At 46.6% G+C, this 22,527-nt stretch overlaps 2 protein-coding genes across 3 annotated transcripts; one reads left to right on the forward strand and one right to left on the reverse strand.

The window, feature by feature from the left end:
- Positions 1 to 1,292: 1,292 nt before the first annotated feature.
- sec23a (Sec23 homolog A, coat complex II component) lies at positions 1,293 to 22,527 on the reverse strand. The gene is made up of 20 exons (XM_038300887.1): positions 22,383 to 22,527; positions 20,051 to 20,352; positions 19,914 to 19,971; positions 19,752 to 19,838; positions 19,438 to 19,674; positions 19,283 to 19,359; positions 17,824 to 17,968; positions 17,599 to 17,757; positions 16,171 to 16,286; positions 14,038 to 14,161; positions 13,877 to 13,957; positions 12,406 to 12,495; positions 6,167 to 6,273; positions 4,997 to 5,150; positions 4,824 to 4,901; positions 4,586 to 4,747; positions 2,392 to 2,478; positions 1,975 to 2,130; positions 1,772 to 1,837; positions 1,293 to 1,704 (listed from the first exon to the last, which is right to left on the reverse strand). The coding sequence occupies exons 2-20, from the start codon at positions 20,269 to 20,271 to the stop codon at positions 1,615 to 1,617; spliced, it is 2,295 nt and encodes a 764-aa protein (XP_038156815.1). The 5' UTR covers positions 20,272 to 20,352; positions 22,383 to 22,527; the 3' UTR covers positions 1,293 to 1,614.
- On the forward strand, positions 7,614 to 10,826 carry LOC119793672 (histamine H2 receptor). Of its 2 annotated transcripts, none has more exons than XM_038300889.1 (3): positions 7,614 to 8,811; positions 9,863 to 10,016; positions 10,311 to 10,826. In XM_038300889.1, the coding sequence occupies exons 1-3, from the start codon at positions 8,115 to 8,117 to the stop codon at positions 10,441 to 10,443; spliced, it is 984 nt and encodes a 327-aa protein (XP_038156817.1). In that variant the 5' UTR covers positions 7,614 to 8,114; the 3' UTR covers positions 10,444 to 10,826. The 2 variants fall into 2 exon arrangements, with proteins under 2 accessions (XP_038156817.1, XP_038156816.1); XM_038300888.1 differs by having other exon boundaries at positions 7,615 to 8,811; positions 10,308 to 10,826.

The following is a 22,527-nucleotide window of genomic DNA, read 5'->3' on the forward strand; positions in this document are numbered from 1 at the left end:
GGCTTCATGCTCACTAATGGATACTGGGAAGTATTGAATGTGAACAGTGGGAAGGATCTCTGGGTCTGACCAGCATTCTTTCATTCTCTTTCAACAAGCTCACATTGGAACAAACAGTGGAAAGGCACCAGGAAGCTGATAGTGCAAGTGGTAACTTAGGCATTTCCACGAGGTGCAGCACAAACAATAGCAGGAAGGACGGTCATGGGTTAGAGGGGGGGGGGGCTTTCTCATGGTTAGCGGGAATGAAGCTGGTGGACAGTGTCAGCATCAGGAGCTGTCCGCCATGTTTGAGGGGGCAGTTAGAAATCTGCCGAATATTTCCTGGAGTCTTTGATCATGTTTTACTAAAACCAAAAACTTTGAAGAGTTTAGAAGAAATAAATGTAAGAGCAGAAGATGGAGCAGCCATGTTTGTGTTTCCATCCTGTTTTATTTCAGTTTCTGAAGCCAAACATCCATTTCAGCTTAATGCTTGCCGTCATTGTTTGGCTCCATAGAATCAGAGTCCAGTTCTTCATTAACAGACAAAAAATGCTCCTTTCTAAGCAGCCTGGAGGAAGAAATGACCTGAACTGGAAGCCCAGGAACCAGGAACATCCTTAAACAAGGGTTCTGGGTTGAACCATCGACTCCAGCAGGGGGCTGGAGGCGAAGCTTTGCCCCCATCTTTATGAAATTAAAATCCGTCATTATGAAATAAAGATCTACCTAAATTTTAGGATTCATTTTAATGCCCATGTCCCGCCCCTTCCTGTCTGAGCTGCTTCATCCCTTCATCGTCTCACTACCTTAGATCAGCTGACCAGAGATCTTCCCTTGGCACTTAGACAGGTCTCTCTTCCTTAGACCCAATTTTTTATTTCTTGGCTTGTAACACAACTTCAGATGTTGACTTTGTCGTATTGTTTCTTTTATTATGGGTTTTTATTACTACTTTTCTACACTACTTTATTGTTTTTATCATTGATTGTATCTTCTGATTGATTGTGGTCCAGTTGGTTGGTGTTGAAAGATTATAAATAAAATAAATATATATATACATTTGGTATGGTACACAACTAAATAAAAACTGAAAGGAAAAATGTAACATATTTCATAATAATGAAAAAATTATTGGATTTATATTTTCTTTTCCAATCAGAGATTAAACTTAAGGCCTTTTCATTTATTTCCAGCTTTTTTTATTCCAAAATGTCAGCTTTTCTTTCATTTTTACTGCAACGCTTTCAACTGGTATCACTTCGTCTCTGGGTTTGAGCTAAAGGTGAAGGAAAACACAGGAAGCAGTGGGCTTTCCACACACAACTTTACTGCAAACATTAGGGGTCGCCATGACAACATGTTGAGTTTCTGAAATGAAAACCGGCGCTCTAAAGAAACCAGTCAGGGAGAAAAAACTGAACTCATAAATAGAAACCAAGAGTGTAAACACAAATGATGCCCCAGCTGGAGGTTCTGATGCCCCAGCTGGAGGTTGGTGATGGTGAGAGGAGACCCAGAGGGGATGATGTATAACGGAGTCCTGGACCTGCTGCTGAGAGCGGCGCTAACGGAACCAAGGCTTGTCGTTTGCTTCAGGCAGCTACAGCACAAACAGAACCGACAACCCGATCAGGCGGCGCTGGAGACAGCCAGCTTCTTCAGGTGATCCATGAAGACCTGCAGGCTGACGTCGTCAGTGAGGATTGGAGCCCCGGACTCCTGCAGAGAAAGCGGCCGTGTCATTGGATCAGCTGAGGCCGAGGTCAAAGGTCACTGGGAGTCTTACCTGTCCCCAGGCGTACATGTTGTTGTGGGTCTGAGAAGGGTTGACTTTGGAGAGCAGGAAGCGAGCCTGGAAACAGATAGAAAGCTCTATTCAGATGAGAAAACAGGCCGAGGTCCGTTCCAGACCATGACGTTGGTCCTGATGGAGAGGACCTCCCTGTTATTGTCTACCCCTGATGCGTCTCCAGGTGACAGTGCCCTCACCTGGCTGCCGCCATGCTCTGTGTCGATGTATCTGGGCATGGGGAAGCGGGTGTGCAGCAGCTCCTGAGCATCGTCCACTGGTGCCTGGAGGAGGTGTTTGAAGTTCTCGTACTCGGGCATGTCCTGGTACCTGGCCTTCCTCCACTGGGACACGGTCTGAAACAGAAGGCAGCTCAGACTGGACTGGCTCCAGACCCAACATGTTTGCTCTATCTCAGCATGAAGCTGAGCTTAGCAGATCCTGAAACTTCTACTCAGAATCTCTGGCTTCTTCTGCCATCTTACAGAAACAGAGAAACTGCTTCTTTGGAGCAGGATGATCTGATCAGGATAAATGGATGGGGTAGCAGAAAATGGATGAAGGTCTAATCCAGAGAACATTCAGACTGATGAACCCCATCATGAATGAGTTGGTACCTCTCCATGGTAGATGACGATCTGGAAGAAGGTGTCCATCAGCAGGATCCGGTCCGGCAGGATGCTGCTACTGTCCAACAGAACCGGCTGGAAAACACAGAAACAGACAATCTGATCAGACAACAGATCAAAGCCTTAAAGGAATAGTACACCCAAAACATGATTAGCCTTCATTTTCTACTCACCCCCATGCTGAACAAAACTCTGGAGTACTTTTTTGATATCTCAAATGCATCTGGAGATCTGGGAGGCTTCTTGCTGTCTGCTGACATTCAAATAATGGAGGTCTATTGTGCCCGAGACAGAAAGGTCCACAAAAGTCCACAAAAACGTGTCAATATTCCTCCATACTGCTCGTCCAATGTAATCCAAGTGTCCTGAGTGGGTAGCATCCAGAATTTACTCGAAACGAAGTCATTTAGAACGTTTTAGAGCCTAAACAGTAGTGTATAGGATTTCCTAATAGCGCCCCCATGCGCGCTCACGATTCTACGGAAGCCGGCAGACCAAACCGGAAGGAAGTGCGCATTCAGCGTCTGCTCTGCCGATAATGCAAGCGTAGAAGAAGAAATGTGCTGTTTACCTGTGCAAAGAAAGAAACAACGAAAGAAAAATGTCTGAGGACTTCAGTGTTGAGGAAGAGCATGAGTTCTTTGCCGAGCTGAATGCGCTGGTTTGGTCTGCCGGCTTCCGTAGCGCCGTGAGCGCGCATGGGGGCGCTATTAGGAAATCCTATACACTACTGTTTATGCTCTAAAAACATTCTAAATGACTTCGTTTCGAGTAAATTATGGACGCTACCCACTCAGGACACTTGGAATACATTGGACGAGCAGTATGGAGGAATATTGACACGTTTTTATGGACTTTTATGGACCTTTCTGTCTCGGGCGCCATAGACCTCCATTATTTGAATGTCAGCAGACAGCAAGAAGCCTCCCAGATCTCCAGATGCATTTGAGATATCAAAAAAGTACTCCAGAGTGTTGTTCAGCATGGGGGTGAGTAGAAAATGAAGGCTAATCATGTTTTGGGTGTACTATTCCTTTAAAGGGAAATTTTTTTACATTGGGCCCTTGATTTTACGTTATTACATCATGTTCTAATAACCCATATTGGTTTTGTGTCATTTGGAGCCGTTCTGAAGATATTTGGTTTTGTAATCCAAGCAATTTCTTCCTATAGGCGACGACTTGAAGGCACAAACTAAACTGTTCATAATTTATTCTTTATGGTACGCCAGCATTCATAACATGTAGGTGAATCACTGTCCCCCAGACATCCGCCGTTATATTTTTCATACTTATATTTTTTTAAAACAAAGCAGAGTGTTTATGACGTCATCCGTGCGCCGGACTGGAGTTGTGATAGGCAGCCCGGGCCACAGGCAGATACGCTAGTTAAGTGCATGCAGCAAGTTTGCAGAAGGAGACGTGATAATCTACCATCATCTGAGGGAGTAGCACTAGACATCTTCCAGGCATGTAAGTAAGACTAGCAGCAGTTCAGCGGACAGGATGAATGAATGGCAGCCGGCGCGCACGGATGATGTCAAACACACTCCGCAAAGAACCGGGCTCACCACAACGAACTGGGCTAACAGCAAAGAACTCGGCTAACAGCAACGAACCGGGCTCACCAAAAAGAACCAGGCTCACCGCAAAGAAAAGGGCTCACCGCAAAGAACCGGGCTCACCGCAAGGAACCGGGCTAACAACAAAAAACCAGTCTAACAACCATGAACTGGACTAATGGTAACAAACAGGGCTCAACGCAAAGAACCGGGCAAACAGCAATGAACCGGGCTACCTGCAAAGAACCAGGGTTCCCTGTTAAGAACGGGGCTTCCCATAAAAAACTGGGAAAACCATAAAGAACCGGGCTTCCCATCTAAGCCTGAAGCCAACATGGAACGTTCCCCAATCTGTCTAGTCAGTTTGAGCTGATTTATAGAGCAAATATTTCAGTCTGTAAAAGTTTAACTCTGGTAGAGAAACATCTGGAACAGCAGGTGGTTTATCTTCAGCTTCACCATCATGGCGTCAGTCTACAGCTAGAGGGCAGTGAAGGACCTGTTTGTTTACTGACGTTTGACCGTCATCTGGAAGCTTCTGACTACAGAGGCCTCTAAGGGACAAAAAGGAAGCAGCCTGTTCTTCTGTGATGGTTAAAAGCGCAGAGGGTGTTTGCAGACCTCAGGAGGTCCGTTGAAGGAGTAGGCGTAGAGCACAGGCTGGATCATGATGAGGGCCTGGGTCAGGTCCTGCCTGTGGAAGTGGTGTCGGTAGTAGGAGCTTTCATCAGGACTGTTGTTAAAGACTTGAAGAAACGGGGAGCGCCGCAGGTGGAACATGAACTGCAGAGAAAAGGACAGAACATGTTGGAGAAGAAGGCCCAGACATCTGGACACAAGGTCATTAGCAGAACATCACCTGAGGGTAGAGGGAGAAGGTCTCTGAGAACCTGAAGGAGTTCGGGTCATCCTTATGGTAATCTCCAAACTTCTGACACTGCAAACAAAACATGAGAGCAAACTGGACTCAGGCTCCAGGTTCTGTTAGAACCCACCTCATGGTGTTTGGACCCAGCAGACGGTGTCTCCTACCAGTCTAATCAGCTGTCTGTCCAACCAGCGGAGTACGTCGGGTCCCTCCTCCGTTTCTGCTCGGTAAACCGCCAGCCTGGCCATCAAGATGGCCGCCGCCTCCTGATCGAACGATGCTGCTATGCTCTGGATCTGAGTCTGAGCATCGGCCCAGCTGAAACACACATCGCCAGCTGTAAATGTGGAGAAACACCTGCAACATCGCCATCCACAGAGGGTTGGAGCCAGTGGCGCCTCCAGAAATGTCTCCTAGGAGGGGCCAGATGGGGCCACTAAAAGTCTTGGGGTGGTCACTGAAGCTAAAAGCCATCATTTCAGGGTTTTAATCTACTATTGTGGTAAATCTGCCTGTAGAAATCATAAAGACTTCAGTAAACACCTGCTCAGATCTTAGTTTATTGTGGGATTTTTAATATTACGTCGCTGGCTGTGCAGAATGGGATGAAATGCTAAACTGATGCTGCTACAATTCACACTGGCGAGTGGGGTGGCCAGGGCATTGTACAGGTCCCATGCCCCATCGAAGCATGAAGGTCAGTGGGTGTTAAAATGAGCTAGCTGCTCAAAGTTGTTGATGGTTATCAGGGCAAAAACAAGAAAAAACAAAAAAAAACAAGTGCTGTATATTTAGTAGAAGATTTTCATTATTCAGTTATTTTGTTTTTTTGGTATCCATGTTGTTTGGGGTTTATGTCACTCAGCATCTGCTACTGTGATTGCCTCGACTACATACACAGCAAAAGGGCTCCAAGGCCCCATCTACCGGAGTGGGGGTGTGGAAGCAGTGCATATTCCCCCATTGTTTTAGGGAAAAATGTTATTTTTTTTAAGTCAAATCGATATTAGAAACTTAAGGAGCAATATTATGTTGGAATGCCAAAAATCACGATATATTGCCAAACTGATTTTTTTTCTACACCCTCAATACTAAGAAGTGAAATTAAATGTGGGAGAAATGATGATGCAATCTGCCTAAGTTTTAACTCTCTAACTTTTAACTCCCTCTATGAATTACTCAGAGTCTGAGTTAGAAGTCTATTTTATAGATCACAACCTTTGTGTGGAAGTCTTAATGAGTTCCAGGCTCTAGTTTGTGCCCTGCTTTCCCAATGAGCAAACAGGACGCTGCTTTCTGGTTCATGTAATGGGGAGAGCAGCCGGCCGCCTTACTTGCGTGCGGTGGTGGTGACTCGGATGCGTCTTTGTCCGGAGGAGTGCTGGTACTGAGTGACAAACTGGATCGCTCCGCGGCCGCCTTGAGGGATTGGAGCGTTATGCTGCGGGAAAACAGAGAAACCGGAAGATCAACAACCTGCAGCAGGAAGAATATGACTGCATGAGGAAAATCAAGATCATTTTACACCCTTCACTACAGAACCCACCCTTCAGTTAGGAAGCTATCAGAATCATTTTTAGGGGTTGACATGACAAACAAATGAATGTCACACTAACTGCTCCAAATGACTAACGGCTGCTGATCGTTGAGCTTTATCCCGCTGCTCTTCCTCACACTTATTCCCCATTTTCTTCTTCACTGTATATGTTTTTACGGAATTTATTATTCAGACCCAAAGTAACTGAAGTGTATTAAACAGTTTCTCATCTGAGAAACTGTTTAATACACTTCAGAAATCTGAGTCCACCCCCTCTGGGGTGTAGTGATTGAGTTAATCGCAGCCCCCACCCCTTTACAGGAGAACAGACGACCTCACCTATTCAGACAGGCCCACAATTCCCTCTAACGACCCCCCTTTCAGAGACATAGACAGGTATGGGGGATTGCAGGCAAACCAAGAATCTAAACGACCTCCATTCCAGAGGGGTGGACCCGTTCATCTGTTTCTATTTGCATGTTTTCTAAACAAAAACAAGGCTTTGTTGGGCTACTGTATAAAACCTGGAACCCAACGCTATTTCTGACATTTAGAATTGAAAAAGCTTCCTGGATTGAAGAGAAACGTCTTCAAACTTGGAAACAAAGTCCAGTGGATTTTTTTTTTCTTTTGAATTTTAAACTTAACAATTTTATTCCTTTAGCCAATATCTGACTGACCGACCCAAACCAGAGTAAATAACTTATTCAAGAACAATTTCTGCACTGTGTCCGTTATCAGTTAAGGTGTATTAATCTGTGACCTCCTGTGTTCACCTTTGACCCTGTGCTGGCTAACAGAACGGGCTTCAGAGTTCTAGTCGGGTTTTATGTGAACCTGTAAGAATAAACAAAGCTACCAGAGCTTTAATGAATGTGAGCCAAAGAATGAAAGTGGCTGAAATAAAGACGTGTCCTCAGGAACCAGCAGGTCAGAGGTGTCTGCTCCTCATGGTCAGCTGCTCCGATCGCTGGATCTGATGACGCAGCCATGAAGTCATGGCAGACAAACAGAACCCGCCGTGGGCAGTCAGAGGTCTGAGGTCCAGCAACGTGATGATGATGATGATCACACACCTGTTATTACCAGACTCAGCTGATCGCACACACACAGCAGCATCTGCTATGTTTGTGAGGACATTACCTGATCAAAGAGAAAGACCGACCTACTGTGGACCCTGAACCCATTTGGTGAGACTGATCTGCTTTCCTCAGAGAGGTGGTTTAACCCTCCATCCTCCCCCTCAAACACACACAGGATATTAAACCTCCAGCCACTGTTGACTTTCCTGCTACCAGATAACTTGCTGTTTGTTTCTATGCATGTCATCATCATCATCCCAGCAGGCGATGGACATGCAGACCATGGTGACCGTCTCCATGGAGACATAATTGCAGACGGAGACAGCTCATAGAGTCTATGTTCAGGAGAGCAGTGGTGGAGGTCAGGAACGTCTCTGGACCTTCAGTCCTGCACCACTAAACCTGAACAGCGAGGAAGAAAACCTGGGATCAGCTGCTGACTTCTTCTGAAGATCAGAACCGTGCCGAAGGAGAACACCCAGATGATTCTGAAAGCAGGGGAAGGACGATAGGAGCCGCCTGGTTTGAAGCCTGCTCCAGCTTCATGCAGTGACTCATCAGACCTTATCTACGCCCTGCTAATCTGAGGAGGGAGCAACAAGGAGGCGGGCTGGACCTGCTGAGCTCACAGAGCAGCAGAAGCTTCGGCGCCACCATCTGAAGATGGAGGCTGCTCTGAGGACGCTGTACGCGGCGCTCATGGTCCTGTCAGCTTCAGCAGCCGTCTGTGGAAACCTCTTCATCCTGACGGTGCTGCTGCTCAACAAAGAGCTTCAGTCAGATACTCTGTGCCTCACCCTGAGCTTCAGCCTCAGCGACCTGGCGACCGGGCTCTCCGTTATTCCCTTCGGAGCCTACAACAGCCTGTCCTGGCCTGCTGTGTACCCCAGCCAGGGGGTGTTCTGTCAGGGCAGCGGCTTCATCCTCCTCCTCCTGCAGGCCTGCTCTCTCCAGTCCCTCACCTGGGCCACGGTGGACAGGTTCTCTGCCCTCTGCTTTGCCCTGAGTTACCGCAGCATGTGGACCAGCAGGAGGAGCTGGGTCCTGCTGGTCCTCGTCTGGTTCTTCTGCCTGCTGAACGCCACTCTGCCCATGCTGGGCTTCGGCAGCTATGCTTACAGCAAGTCTCGGTTCCTCTGCTGTGTAGAGTTCACTCCTGAAAACCGGAGGTTTGTGGTTCTGTGGGTGGTGGTCAGCGTAGCGGGGCCCGTCCTCACCATCTGCTCTCTCTACGCCTACATGGTCCACATCGCCAGGAAACAGGCCAGGAAAGGCACCTTTGTGTGCAATGAGCTGCACTGCTTCCACGTCCCAGCAAACACCTACCTGAGGAGCTCCGCAGTGATGGCCGCCACCTCAGGTAGGGTCACTCCATGGCCTCTGATTGGCCACCATCTTCTCCCCTGGCTAATCTTCTAAGTCTGCTTCAGCTTTTAGATGTTTAGCATCTGATGCAGCTTCTACTGAGGACATAGATCTGAACCACAGCTCAGAACATTCTATAAATACTTTTCTACGTTTAGGTTCCATTCCATTTAAAGAATGAATACAAACAGGGTTACTACGTTACTATGGAGACAAAAAGACTGGAATGATGGATGGATGGATGAATATTGGATAGATGTATGAATCATAGAAGATGAGTGGATGAGAGATGGATGGATGGATGGATGAATGGATGGATGGATGGATGGATGGATGAAGGATGGATGCATGGGTGGATGATAGATGGATGGATGGGTGGATGGATGAAGGATGGATGGATGGATGGTGGATGGAAGGATGGATGGATGAAGGATGGATGCATGGGTGGATGATAGATGGATGGATGGGTGGATGGTGGATGGAAGGATGGATGGATGGATTGATGATGGATGCATGGATGGATGATGAATGGATGGATGGATGATGGATGCATGGATGGATGGATGATGGATGGATGATGAATGGATGGATGGATTGATGATGGATGCATGGATGGATGATGAATGGATGGATGGATGATGGATGCATGGATGGATGATGAATGGATGGATGGATGATGGATGCATGGATGGATGATGAATGGATGGATGGATGATGGATGCATGGATGGATGATGGATGCATGGATGGATGATGGATGCATGGATGGATGGATGGATGGATGGATGGATGGATGGATGGATGGTTGATGGATGGATGGATGGATTCTCCTCCAACCCCATTCCATGAACTTTTCCTGTTTCCAGGAAGCTAAAGGATCAGAAGCTTCATTTAGGTCAGGATCAAAGCAGTTCTTCTAAACAATGATCAGATCTTCAGCTGCTCGTTATCTTCAGAGAAACGCCGAATGATTTAGCTTAATGATGAAGGTTAAACCAGAGAAGCATGTCAGGCCCCCCTCCCTAACTCTGTCCTGTCTGTGTGCAGCGTGTCTGCTGGTCTGCTGGCTTCCCTTCATCTCAGTCTGTCTGTATGAGACGTTCAGCGGACAGCAGAGCCCAGAAGCTGCTGCGGCTCTGTCCACCTGGCTGGCTCTGACCAGCGCCGCCATCAACCCCTGGATCATCTGCATGACTCAGAGGTAAGCTGGACTTCACAGCTCTGACAGCAGGCTAACCCACAGAAATCTGGGAGCTTCCAGGAGGCTTCAAACACAGCAAACCATAAGATAAGACCTGCAGAGACCTGAGTTACCCAACCCTAACCCTACACTGGTGTTCAATATGAACTACATCCCATTTCTTGTCATTTTCAGGCTGAAAGGAATCAGGCTTATTATGGATATCATATTAGATCATTTAGAAACTGTAGAACGGAGGGAAGGCGGTGGCCATCCCAGTGCTTCTAATGATCCACCTCTCTCTGAGTCCAGCAGGTACCGCTCAGCAGTGCATCAGAGGCTGAGCAGGTTCTACCAGAGCTGCTCTGGGATGGTTCCTCGGCTCCACCGTTCTGCATCAACATCTGCTACAGAAACGGCTCCGTCACCTACGCCTGGACCGCAGTAAGCCCCTCCCCCCCAGCTGGATCAGAACAGTGAAATCAGCACAGCTAATCAGGCTGTCCTGTTAGCTAGAGGACATCATCTGGGTGAAAGGTCAGACGGACTGAAGAATCACAGGATGGACGGACGGATGATTGGGGGTGGGGTTTGGGTGGGGGGTGATCAGTAACTAGGTCCATTCAGAGGATCAGAACATTTAGCACCCGCTGCTGCTTATCGGAACTAGAATCAGTAGATTTTTGACCAAAGAAGGTAAATAAGATGATCTTCTAATGGAACGGGGATTTCTGCCCATGAATAAGATCTTTATGAATTCTGCTCTAGCAATAACATAGTGGAGTTATTTTATTTCTTATAGAGCAGAGCACTGGAGCATCTCATCTGACTTTTTTAAGTATAAAGTATAAATGATCTGATTCCATTGGCTAAAAATTTTCTTAGCTGCCTAAATCAGGGGAAAATACATATAATCCAGGAAACATCCAATTACTCATATTTCTATGCAGTTTGATCAAGATGAAAAACTTAAAGATATGTGTGAGGTTAAACTATCAGCAAATCATCATGAAACAAGTCTGATACTTTATCAAATATGTTGAATAACTACAGTCAAGTTTCCACAACATCAGATGCCACCATCCTCTAGACCAGTGGTAACCAAATAAAAACCAGCAGGGTCCAAATAAAGAAAATCATCAACCAGTAAAGGTCCGGAGACATTTTAATTATAATCTGTTACTTTAAATAGAATTTAACACTGAAATAAAATGAGGTATTTATGCATCCATGTTATATATTGACTTTTTAAATTAAAAAAAAAATATAAATATAAAAAAAAAAAAAAAATACAATGTTTTTCCATTTTTAAATCTAAATTGTTTTTTAAGTAGTGAACAACAATCGTCTGTTTGGTTTATAGACAATTTCCTGATTCACAAATTTTATAAAACAGCTGAACTGAGCGTTTGTTATTTTTCTTTTTTTCTGTCTTAATGTTGGCAGTGGGCTTTATGCTGCCCTGCAAGGCTTTAAACCTGGTTTGAATGGAGACTAAGCCATTCTCAAGCACATATCAAGGTGCTCATTTTGAGCCTGGATCCATATTTATTTTTGATTCTGTTCCTGGTGGAGAATCCTGCTTCACAGCAGCAGGTTGAGCCAAACATCCTCTAAATGTGCAGGGTCATCTTTGAGCACCATTTCACTTTTCTTTCACCAGTTCACCGCAGTTCTTCCTGCAGTCCACACTTTCTCTGCTCTCTCTTTCTCATCTTCTCCTTCTTTCCCATCGCCTGGCTTGCCACTGGTTTGCCTGCTGTGTCTAAAAGTAGCAGCAGCAGCAACCCAGACTGATTGGCTAATTTGGATCAAGTGCAGCCTGGAGCCAGATGCTGTGGTGGGCTTTACCGTATTAACAGGAGAATGACATGCAGTAATTTATACATGTTTTAAATCAGGTTGGATCCGGATCCGGTCCGCGGACCTCCAATACATTAACTCTGCCCTACAGCGAAGGTCCACCTCAACTGGCCTGTTCATGCAAAATAAATAGATGCTTGCGGATCGTCTACTCTGCCATTGTTGCTTCAGCTCCAACAGCCTCCCTGCTGTGCTGGAGGGGCTTTGATGTATTGAGCAGCATGTTTGGTAAATGACAACCATGAACTTTGTCTCTGGTCTCCTTCTTTGGTCTGTGATGGAAAGATGCTCAAACCAATGAAGGGAAATAAAAACTAAACTTCCTAAAAGGGAAATAAACTTTTATCAACGTCTCTAACAGGTTACACCCAAAGTCAATCTAAACTCAGGTTTGTCCTTCATCAGTAGAACATCTGAAGCTGTTCAGGCCAATAGGGAAGCTCTGGAGCTTCTATAGGAGTTTGTCTTGATGCTCGGTGGACTGGGATAGAACCATCTGGTTCCCATCTTCCTTTAAGTCCCATGGTTCGTTAGAGGACCTCCTTACCTGGTTCACAACCTCAAAGTAAAGAGCCATGGTGGTGCTGGCATCCAGACCGCAGATCTTCCACTGACACGTTCCTCCCGTCCCGATCTCCTAAAAAAACAACAGGGTGCTATCAGCGTTAGCAGACTAGCATGGCTGCTGGAGAGATGGACCAGTAAAGGCTGCGCGACTAAACCACGGTTCAGAATCTCATTCAAATACGGACTAAAGCAGAGGAACCTTCCGTTTCTAAATGTTCAGCTTCAATGTTTCATCACCAGCTGTAGAATCACCAGCTCTGTATCCCTCAGCTGAAACATGAAAAGGAAAGGCAGCATCCTGCATGTAGGATAAACATCTGATCTTCAGACATCCTGGGTACCTGCAGAAATCCTGGTGATTTTCAGAGATCCTGGTGATCTATAGACATCCTGGTGATCTGCAGACATCCTGGTGATCTGCAGACATCCTGGTGATCTATAGACATCCTGGTGATCTGCAGACATCCTGGTGATCTGCAGACATCCTGGTGATTTTCAGAGATCCTGGTGATCTATAGACATCCTGGTGATCTGCAGACATCCTGGTGATCTGCAGACATCCTGGTGATCTGCAGACATCCTGGTGATCTGCAGACATCCTGGTGATCTGCAGACATCCTGGTGATCTGCAGACATCCTGGTGATCTATAGACATCCTGGTGATCTGCAGACATCCTGGTGATCTGCAGACATCCTGGTGATCTATAGACATCCTGGTGATCTGCAGACATCCTGGTGATCTGCAGACATCCTGGTGATCTGCAGACATCCTGGTGATCTATAGACATCCTGGTGATCTATAGACATCCTGGTGATCTGCAGACATCCTGGTGATCTGCAGACATCCTGGTGATCTGCAGACATCCTGGTGATCTGCAGACATCCTGGTGATCTGCAGAGATCTTGGTGATCTGCAGAAATCCTGGTGATCTGCAGACATCCTGGTGATCTGCAGACATCCTGGTGATCTGCAGAAATCCTGGTGATCTGCAGACATCCTGGTGCCAGAGATCCCGTCACCACTGCAGACATTCAGCTGCCCTGCAGGTCCTCATCATAAGAGCGTACAGGTAGAGACGACCTTCTGTTACTCGTCACATTTCGTTTATCGGTTTGGAGCAGGGATAAACGCTAAACTTCCTGTTGGACTCATAAAGGAGATGATTGATTCCGGTTATGCTGGACAGGAAGCATCTCCAGGTCCATCTTTAATGTAAACTCAGTTATCAAAGATAACTCATCACCAAGCATCTTTAACTCAGCAAAATCCCAGACACAGTTTTATGTTCTCTGCGATAAATGCTATAAAATAAGACCTTTGTCCTGCCAAGAGACAATCCATCCCCGGATCAACAGAACCTGGAATAAACCTGAAACTGGCTCAGTTTGGCCACTGAGGGCAGCTGTGCAGTTCAGGTCTGTGCCTGTGGGGGGCAGCGAGGTTCTCTTACATTCTCAGACACGCAGGGTCCCTTGGCATGCAGAGACACACAGGGGCCGATGGCTCCACACACTTTGATCTCTCTGGATGTCTAGAAGAGAGAAGAGCAGCATGGATGAAGCCGCGGCACAGAGGAGGTCGGGAAGAGCTCCTCCACCTCCCAGTTCCTACCTTCACCTCCACCGTGGCAGAAAACGCCATCTTGAAGGATCCCTGGACGTCTTTGGTGAAAACCCTCTGGAAGGTTTGCTTGAACAGGGACGTGTTGAAGGAGTCGGCCATCACCATGTATCCTCTGACAAAAAAACCCCACGACAAACAGGACTGAAAGGTCAAGTTTCTCTGCTTTTTTTGTCTCTTTTGGATGCAAAACATTACAAATGGAGAAGGATGTGTGCACTTAAAACAGAAGTTAGGAAGTTAAATGCTAAAAATTTGCTGATTTTTACTAAACTGGTGGAAAATGAACTAAAACTCAACTCAAACGTATCTGTCAACATGATGTATCTGATTGAATAAAAATGTCTCATCTTTTGCAGTTTATCATTAAAATGATCCAGAATTTTGGAGCCTAAGGAATAGGAACATTTCAACCGTTTTTATTTTCATTTTCTCGATGTGTCATCCTTTTCTTCTCAGTTATCACTCAAATTGACTCTTAGTTTATTTTCCGTTTTTACATCACTTATTGTTTTAAAATTATGTTTTAAAATCCTAGTTCACAAGCATCCTCATTCACGTTTTCCCCTAAATGTTCACGTTATAATAAATGTTTACATTATTTATTGGTTGTATCTAAAAATATGAAAGATATTTTATATTAACCTCCAATAAATTCAATGATATCATTGTTTTAAGTCAACAAATCAATTCAGTTTAGTCTGTCCAATCAGCTGCCTGTAGTGTCTTTAAATGTCCAGCAGGTGTCAGCATTCTGTGAGACAGGATCAACGCTGCATCAATACAGTTTGGCTTCAAGATGCCTCATAAACCTAGCCTGGGTGCCAGTCAGAACTTAGCCCCGCCCACAAGGTTTGAGTTCGGGGAAGTTCGGTCTGGCTCTGCTCCATAGTAGCGCGAGTATTATCGCCCACTGTCAGGCGATCCAATCAAATTGTCAGGGCGGACTTTATACGATGATGGACAGATGATCAAGAGTAACGTAATCAACCACGTGACCAAAGCGCGCTAGGGTGACAACAACAATGGCTGCCGCCGGAGAGTCGAGGTGAGTAGATTCTGCTATTAGGTCTGTTCTAGAAGATATCGACAGCAAATTAATTTTAAAAGAGGAACAGAGAAACGCGATCAAGTCTCATCTTCTTATTCGAGGCGTGAAACTGCACGCTTTGATTTTTGTGGACAACAACTATGCCTCGCTTAACATACGTCACGCACTCCGTTGCTCTTATTGGTTGTAGGTCTATCCAATTGAGTGCAGAGGCATTTTTTTTCCTGGTTCGTTCGAAACACGCCCCATAATCACAGCTCTATGGAGCAGTATCAGACTCATATTCTGACTAGAATTGAGTCGGACTATGTCAGGCTATCATAAACCATCACTAATTGTTACCATGGAGCCAGCTGGTATTCCAGGGATGTGTATGAAATGGGTTCCCATCTTCATACACATCCCTTGATCAATTCTACAGGATTCATTTTTGGAGGAATCTGCTGTTTTCTTCTTGTTTCTGAATTAGCCGATATGTGCACCCGTTTCCTCATCGTACAGCAGCAGCAGAAATCAACCGGAGCATCTGTACCTGAAGCTACGATGCTTCTGGTAAACACAGGCTTTCTTTAAATCCACAGTCAAGTCTAACTCTACTTCTGTTGTAACTATAGGGCTGAAATTATCAAATTAATCGATTATTGAAATAATCGTCAACTAATTTAGTAATCGATTCATCGTTAGCTGGAGTATAGAGACTGTAAAACATGCCTTTAGCTGACAGAGGAACACACTTAGAGCAGGAATTATATCAACATTGTAAAAACAATATATAAATATTTTACATTTAAGGTAAAAAAAAATAAAATCCGCAATCCACTCTATCCATAACTCCTCAAGTGTAAAAGTTTTAGTTTCACTTGGTTTAATTCTGTAAAATTGTTCTTTAAGGAACCTTTGCTTCTGTTATTAATCGATTATTAAAATAATTGTTAGTTGTATCCCTATTTGCAACGTCATCTGATGTGGACAAAGCCTCTGAATTGTCAAAGTGTCTGATAGCGAATCCTTTCAATCCCCTAACCCTCCTCCAGTGCTGTGGTCAGACTGGTTTCCTGTGGAGCATTATTTACCCTGTGTGGTTGGGGCAGCATCTCATCTCCAGCAGACCCGTCTGATCCAGGGCGCAGGCATAGATGTCGATGATGTGACCATTAGTGGAAGCTCTGTTGCCCAGAGCCTCAAAATGCTGCAACACACAGATGAAGACAGTTTAGACGAGGAGGAACGAGGCGAGCTAAGGATCTGTGCTCCGCTGACGCAGGCATCTTCAGATTCACAGAGCAGCAGGTCGATTCAATTAATTAATGGTTTCATTAGACCGAAGCACATCATTGTGTCTAGAGTGGGTTAGCTCCACTCCCACTGGGTCACAATGAGAACTGGGCAGTTTTCATGGATTGACATAAATGTTAGATTTGATATAATTGGCATCATGCTGGATTGCGTTCAGATCATAACTCGGAGGCTCACAGCCCTACAAAGCAGGCAGCAATTCCTCCCAGCTGGACCACATCAGCCACCTGCTGGAGGCATCCACCTGCTCCATGGATCTCCATGTTGGTCCTACAGACATCGTGATGGAGCACAGATGCCTCCTCCTGTTTCTAACGTTTCAAAGTGCAGGACCTCTGCAAACTACCTGACCTGCCCCCAAGGAGGAGCGTTAATCTGGTCACATCATCTAATATTTCATTATCTACAGAATGCCTGAATGATTAAGAAGGATCAATCAAGCAGACACCTCCTACCTCTGGACAGCCTGTTCATTTACTCTGACTGAATCTGACTGAATGTGGGTGTAGCAGAAGGTTCGCAAGCTAGCTTCTACACCAACACAGCAGGTGCGGAGGGGATCACAGTCAACCATTTTTCCTGGTGGTGGTCATTATCTATCTGATAATGATCGGGTTAGTGAAACCTTCTTTTGGGGGAGGAGAACTCTGTTAAAATAATCCTGAAGGTTATTATAAAGTGGTCAGAGAGGACCGGGTTGTGAGGAAATACTGTTATTTCTTCACATTCTATGACACATGTCAGCACAGGGTCCAAAGTATGAAGATGAGAATGTGTGGGACTATTCACATTTTGAATGAAACCAATAGCGATACCATTAAAGGCAGCTCTTAAGCTATCACCTTAAATGTCAGTATGGATGTTAAAATACCCCACTATGATGACCCTGTCAGTATTTAACACCAAATCATATAGGAGCCATGGACGGGACCCACACTGGGAGCTGGAGCCACCCTGGTCTCTCTTATCCCAACCAGTCTTGTTCAGGGTCCAGCCCTAAACAGAACCTGCACGGTTTGGAGGTCCAACACCAAAGCAGAGAAAACAGTTCCAATTCTGATTCTAATTCTAATTCTTAATCTCTGACTTGATTCTAGTTCATGTTAATCTATTAGAACAGCTTCTTCTAAATGTTCTGGTGCTGGTTGCTGGTTCTACTCTCTTCTGAAGCTCACTGAGGAACTTTTCATCCTTGTCTGACTCACTTTGGTGGCTTTCTTCATGAACTTGGCATTGTCCTTCTCAATGTCGTGCCAGGACCTGATGGGGGTCTTCAGCTCATCTCCCACCACCATACCGGGTCCCTGCGTGGCTGGGCCCCCAATGAATGTCATGATGCGGGCTCCGGTGTTAGGGAAGGTGCACTGCAGACAGGAGAGCTGGTCAGAGGCGGTTCTGCATCATCATGGAAACCAAAAGCGACCCCTTACCTCCAGAAGCCCCACAGCGATAGACATAGCCACACCCAGCGAGCGCAGGGGCCTCTTCCCCTGGGTGACAGGCCAGGGGTCCCTCTGCAACTCCCCCAGAAGGTCTGTCAGGTTCATGTCAATCTTCTGTACAGGCTGCAGGAACCTGGAGAGAAACAGGAGGATGGGCAGAAGGTTTCTAAGGAGGGACACAAACCAGAGATATTCATTGCTTTGGCAATATCGTCAAAATTTAGCAAGATGCAATTTAAAACTGAAACCCTGATCAGGAGGTGGTCGAGAGAGGCTAATTGCCCCTCCTGGAAACTACAAGACGCACCATGAGGTTGAAACTCGGCCGGTCCCAAAAAATTCTCACACGAATGCAGAATGGACCCGAAAAGGGAAACCCGAACAGTAAATGCCCTGCTTTAGCTTGACAGGGAGGCACCAGTCTGTGGTTTGTAAATCCTGCTGTGAACCAGCAGATGGGGGTAAATCTCACACATTATCCCTTTAAAAGCCCAGACCTTCCCCTGAGGTTAATGCAGAGTTTCTGAATTGTAGATAGAAGTTGCTACCTCTGAGCTAATTAAGGTTAAAGGAAAAGTCCGGTCACATTCAGAATTCAAACTTCTGAAAGTTCTTTAAATCTGAAATTATTACATACTGTGTGTTTTTAATTAGGACTAATTTTCATTTGAATGTGCTTTACTGGAGGCATCCATGTTTGTCAAAGAACACTACTGCCACCTACTGGTTTGTGACGTCACGGTGTGGTATCGGCTGTTGATCAAGTCCCAGTGCTGTATCTGGTGTTTGTCACAACGCGCTATTATCCAAGTCATCTTGAAAACATTCTTCTTCCAAATGTTGGCTACATATTACGTGTTTTTTCTCTGGCCAGAAGTTCGATGGCAAATCCTCCCTCTTCAAGTTGGCGATCCAACGAGGAACCCGTCCGTGGAGGATCAGGAATCAGAAAGGTGGAATAACTCTTTTTTTTTTCCACTTTTGACCGATGTATTCCAACATCCAGCTGCCATGCACGTTGGCATTGTCAGTTTCACTATAGCTCTGGTGAATTTCAATGGTGAAGTCCTCTGGAAATCTTCAATAATTGTTGTTGACTGCAGGTGTGTCTATTAGTTCCCATTGATTTTGAGGTGTTACTATATTTGGGCAAAAATGGCCGCTCCCAGACTCAGTGATCAAGATGAAAGCTATTGATTTTATTTTTTTACTGATTAATGCTAAATTCATTAAATCACTGCGAACATATTAGTTTTAGGTATAAATAATGATCCATTAACTATTCCTGCTGACCGGACTTCTGCTTTAAATCCTTTTTTTAGAGCGTCACCTTGATCTAACACTGTGACGTTCATAAAGGGGAACGTTGGACCTTCTGGAACCGGTCCAGGCAGATTAGAGCCTCAGGTTAGAGAAAACAGACGGATCAGCATTTCGGAGCTCCTACCTGTTGAACAGAGGCTGCTGGGAGGCCTGAGGGCCGCGGCCCTGAGCTGCAGAGGGTTTGGTGAGACCCAGCATGTCCTGCAACAAGCATCACGTCATTAAGCCTTCTCCTCCGATCAGAGTCGGACTTCTGAACAGAGACAGGATCGATTCTACCTGCAGCTGCTTAGCGTTCAGGTCCTTGGTTCCCCGGAAGACGTAGCTCTTGGCAATTCCTTCACAGCCCAGCTCATGGACCTGAACCATGCGTCCGAAGGTGATGAGTCCCACCAGAGCGGTTGGGGGCAGCAGGGACAGGGACATCTGGAGAGACTCTTTCAGAGCCTGCAGGTCCTCGTCCTCCATGCAGGTGTCCACAACGTACAGGAAGACCAGCGGCATCTGAGGGCCCCGCTGCAGGCGGCAAACAAAGCGTGTCAAACACCAGATGCCACGCGTAGCCGCTGTGGGACTCTCAGAGCGACTCTCACCTGCACCACGTACTCGATGGTAGAGAAATGAGGCAGCAGTTCAGCAGGCTGGTTGACCTCAGAGATCCCAGCGTAGGACGGGGGGAACTGAGGAGAGAGGCTGATGGGTCAGGGTCTGCGGGGCGGCGTTCTGCCGCCCTGAGCAGGACATAACGCACTCACCTGGTTCCTCTGGTAGCAGAAGTTGCAGGCCCACAGCTTGGCTCTGTAGTCCACCTGGCTGAAACACAAGAACAGGTGGAGTCAGACAGGAGGAGCAGCTGCAGCGTGACAGGCGCAGGGCTGAAGGGTGGGCGTACCACAGCGGGTTGAGGACTGCCCGGCAGGTGGCGCGGCTGCACAGCACCGGCTCATACTGGATGGGGGGCAGGTCGGTTCTCTCCCTGAGGGGGGTGAACAGCGCTGCCACCGGCACCACCATTCGGGTGGCCTCCAGGCGGCTGGACGGCCAGACGTTCCAGCTGAAGCGGACGCCATCGCGCTCCTCATTCTGGGCGATGTACTCTGGAAAGGTTGCCATGATGAAGCAGGACTCAGGTGTCTCAGCTGGGGGGGGGGGGGGGTCGGCAGGTTCAGAGAACAGCAACCAGCAGGTCTGATGCTGTGTAGAGAGGCAGGACAACGTCAAACATCTCCCTCAGATCATCATCAAAGTATTTATCGTTTCGGACTGATAAAGTTTGCTGAGTGAAACATTTCTGCTAGAAGCACAAAACGGTTCAAAGCTGTTCTGGGGAGGTTCTGGAGGGACCACAGCCTGACCCCATAAGAAAACCACAGCCGTCCGTAAAGATCAGCACAATAATCAGAAATAAAACAATAAATATTAATCAAGAGTTACTGGAACAAAAAGCAGGAAGACACAGAAACTAGCAGCAGCATTTATTTAGGAGGTTCTACTGGTGGTGATCAGACCCTAACCTGGGCACCATCCTAACCCGTTCATCCTAACCCGGTCACCAACTAACCTAGACATCATCATAACCCGGTTATCCTATCCCAGTCACCCTCCTAACCTGGTTATCCTAACCTGGGCACCATCCTAACCTGGTCATCCTAATCCAGTCACCATCCTAACCCAGTCCCCATCCTAACCTGGTTATCCTAACCTGGACACCATCCTAAACTGGTCACCATCCTAACCTGGTTATCCTAACCCGTTCATCCTAACCCAGGCAGCATCCTAAACTGGTCACCATCCTAACCTGGTTATCCTAACCCGTTCATCCTAACCCAGGCACCATCCTAAACTGGTCACCACCCTAACCTGGTTATCCTAACCTGGGCACCATCCTAACCTGGTCATCCTAATCCAGTCACCATCCTAACCCGTTCATCCTAACCCGGTCCCCATCCTAACCTGGTTATCCTAACCCGTTCATCCTAACCCGTTCCCCATCCTAACCTGGTTATCCTAACCCGTTCATCCTAACCCGGTCCCCATCCTAACCTGGTTATCCTAACCCGTTCATCCTAACCCAGGCACCATCCTAAACTGGTCACCATCCTAACCTGGTTATCCTAACCTGTTCACCATCCTAACCTGGTTATCCTAACCCATTCATTCTAACCCGGGCGCCATCCTAAACTGGTCACCATCCTAACCTGGTTATCCTAACCCGTTCACCATCCTAACCTGGTTATCCTAACCTGTTCACCATCCTAACCTGGTTATCCTAACCCATTCATTCTAACCCGGGCGCCATCCTAAACTGGTCACCATCCTAACCTGGTTATCCTAACCCGTTCACCATCCTAACCTGGTTATCCAAACCCATTCATTCTAACCCGGGCGCCATCCTAAACTGGTCACCATCCTAACCTGGTTATCCTAACCCCTTCACCATCCTAACCTGGTTATCCTAACCCGTTCATTCTAACCCAGGCACCATCCTAAACTGGTCACCATCCTAACCTGGTTATCCTAACCCAGTCACCATCCTAACCTGGTTATCCTAAACCAGTTACCATCCTAACCTGGTTATCCTAACCCGTTCATCCTAACCCGGTCACCATCCCCTAACCCGGTCACCATCCCAACCCGGTCATCCTAACCTTGTCAGACACTAACCAGATTAGAACCAAGCTGCCTGGTGGGTGGAGCTGTTTAAACCAAACCAGCCTCTCAGCTGCAGACAGAGGAGGACTAACATCTGGACTCTGATCAAACCAATCAATGGCTTCAGGCTGGAGAACATCTGCTGCAGATGTTAGCAGAACCAGCAGCCATCAGATATATGCAGTCTTTGTTTCTTCAGCTCAGAAATCAGCCTCTGCATGTTTATTAGGATTAACACTAACCAACTAACTAACCCACAGGATGCTCAGCTATACTTTGATATATCTGTTCATTTATTTTACTTTAGACCAAATTAATCACACCACGTCATCAACCAGGCTGCCTTTTTAAACTTCATGATCTGCTTCTTCCTCTTCACATAAACAGCTGATGGACTCCCTGAGATGCCAAACAAATCCTTCATCTCCTGCTGGGTGGCAGGTCCGTGGCAGCTCCACGGAGGCCCCACGGAGCCAGCAGGAGCCCACGCAGGAGCAGAAGGTGTCCCAGGTGAAGCAGAAGGTCTCGCGGGTGTGGCTGAGAAAGTGAAGCAGAATAAAGTCAGAACTTACCGAACCGCTCCTCTCCTCCGACAACCAAGCAAAACAATATGGCGGCGACGTTGCCACGTCAAGACAGAGAGAGTGGGCAGGGGCAGAGGTCTCACTCTGAGTGATAAACAGGCAGAGGTCTCACTCTGAGCGATAGGCAGAAGCC

Source organism: Cyprinodon tularosa, unplaced genomic scaffold (genome assembly GCF_016077235.1).
Source record: "Cyprinodon tularosa strain WSP-4 unplaced genomic scaffold, ASM1607723v1 ctg459, whole genome shotgun sequence".
Classification (NCBI taxonomy): domain Eukaryota; kingdom Metazoa; phylum Chordata; class Actinopteri; order Cyprinodontiformes; family Cyprinodontidae; genus Cyprinodon; species Cyprinodon tularosa.

Coding starts and splice junctions, on each gene's coding strand:
- LOC119793672 (XM_038300888.1), top strand. CDS start 8,115: ATGGAGGCTGCTCTGAGGACGCTGTACGCGGCGCTCATGGTCCTGTCA. Junction 8,812..9,862: donor AGTGATGGCCGCCACCTCAG/GTAGGGTCACTC, acceptor GTCTGTGTGCAG/CGTGTCTGCTGGTCTGCTGG. Junction 10,017..10,307: donor ATCATCTGCATGACTCAGAG/GTAAGCTGGACT, acceptor CTCTGAGTCCAG/CAGGTACCGCTCAGCAGTGC.
- sec23a (XM_038300887.1), bottom strand. CDS start 20,271: ATGGCAACCTTTCCAGAGTACATCGCCCAGAATGAGGAGCGCGATGGC. Junction 17,758..17,823: donor TCGCTGTGGGGCTTCTGGAG/GTAAGGGGTCGC, acceptor TCCTGTCTGCAG/TGCACCTTCCCTAACACCGG. Junction 14,162..16,170: donor TGCTGCCCCAACCACACAGG/GTAAATAATGCT, acceptor TTTTTTTGTCAG/AGGATACATGGTGATGGCCG.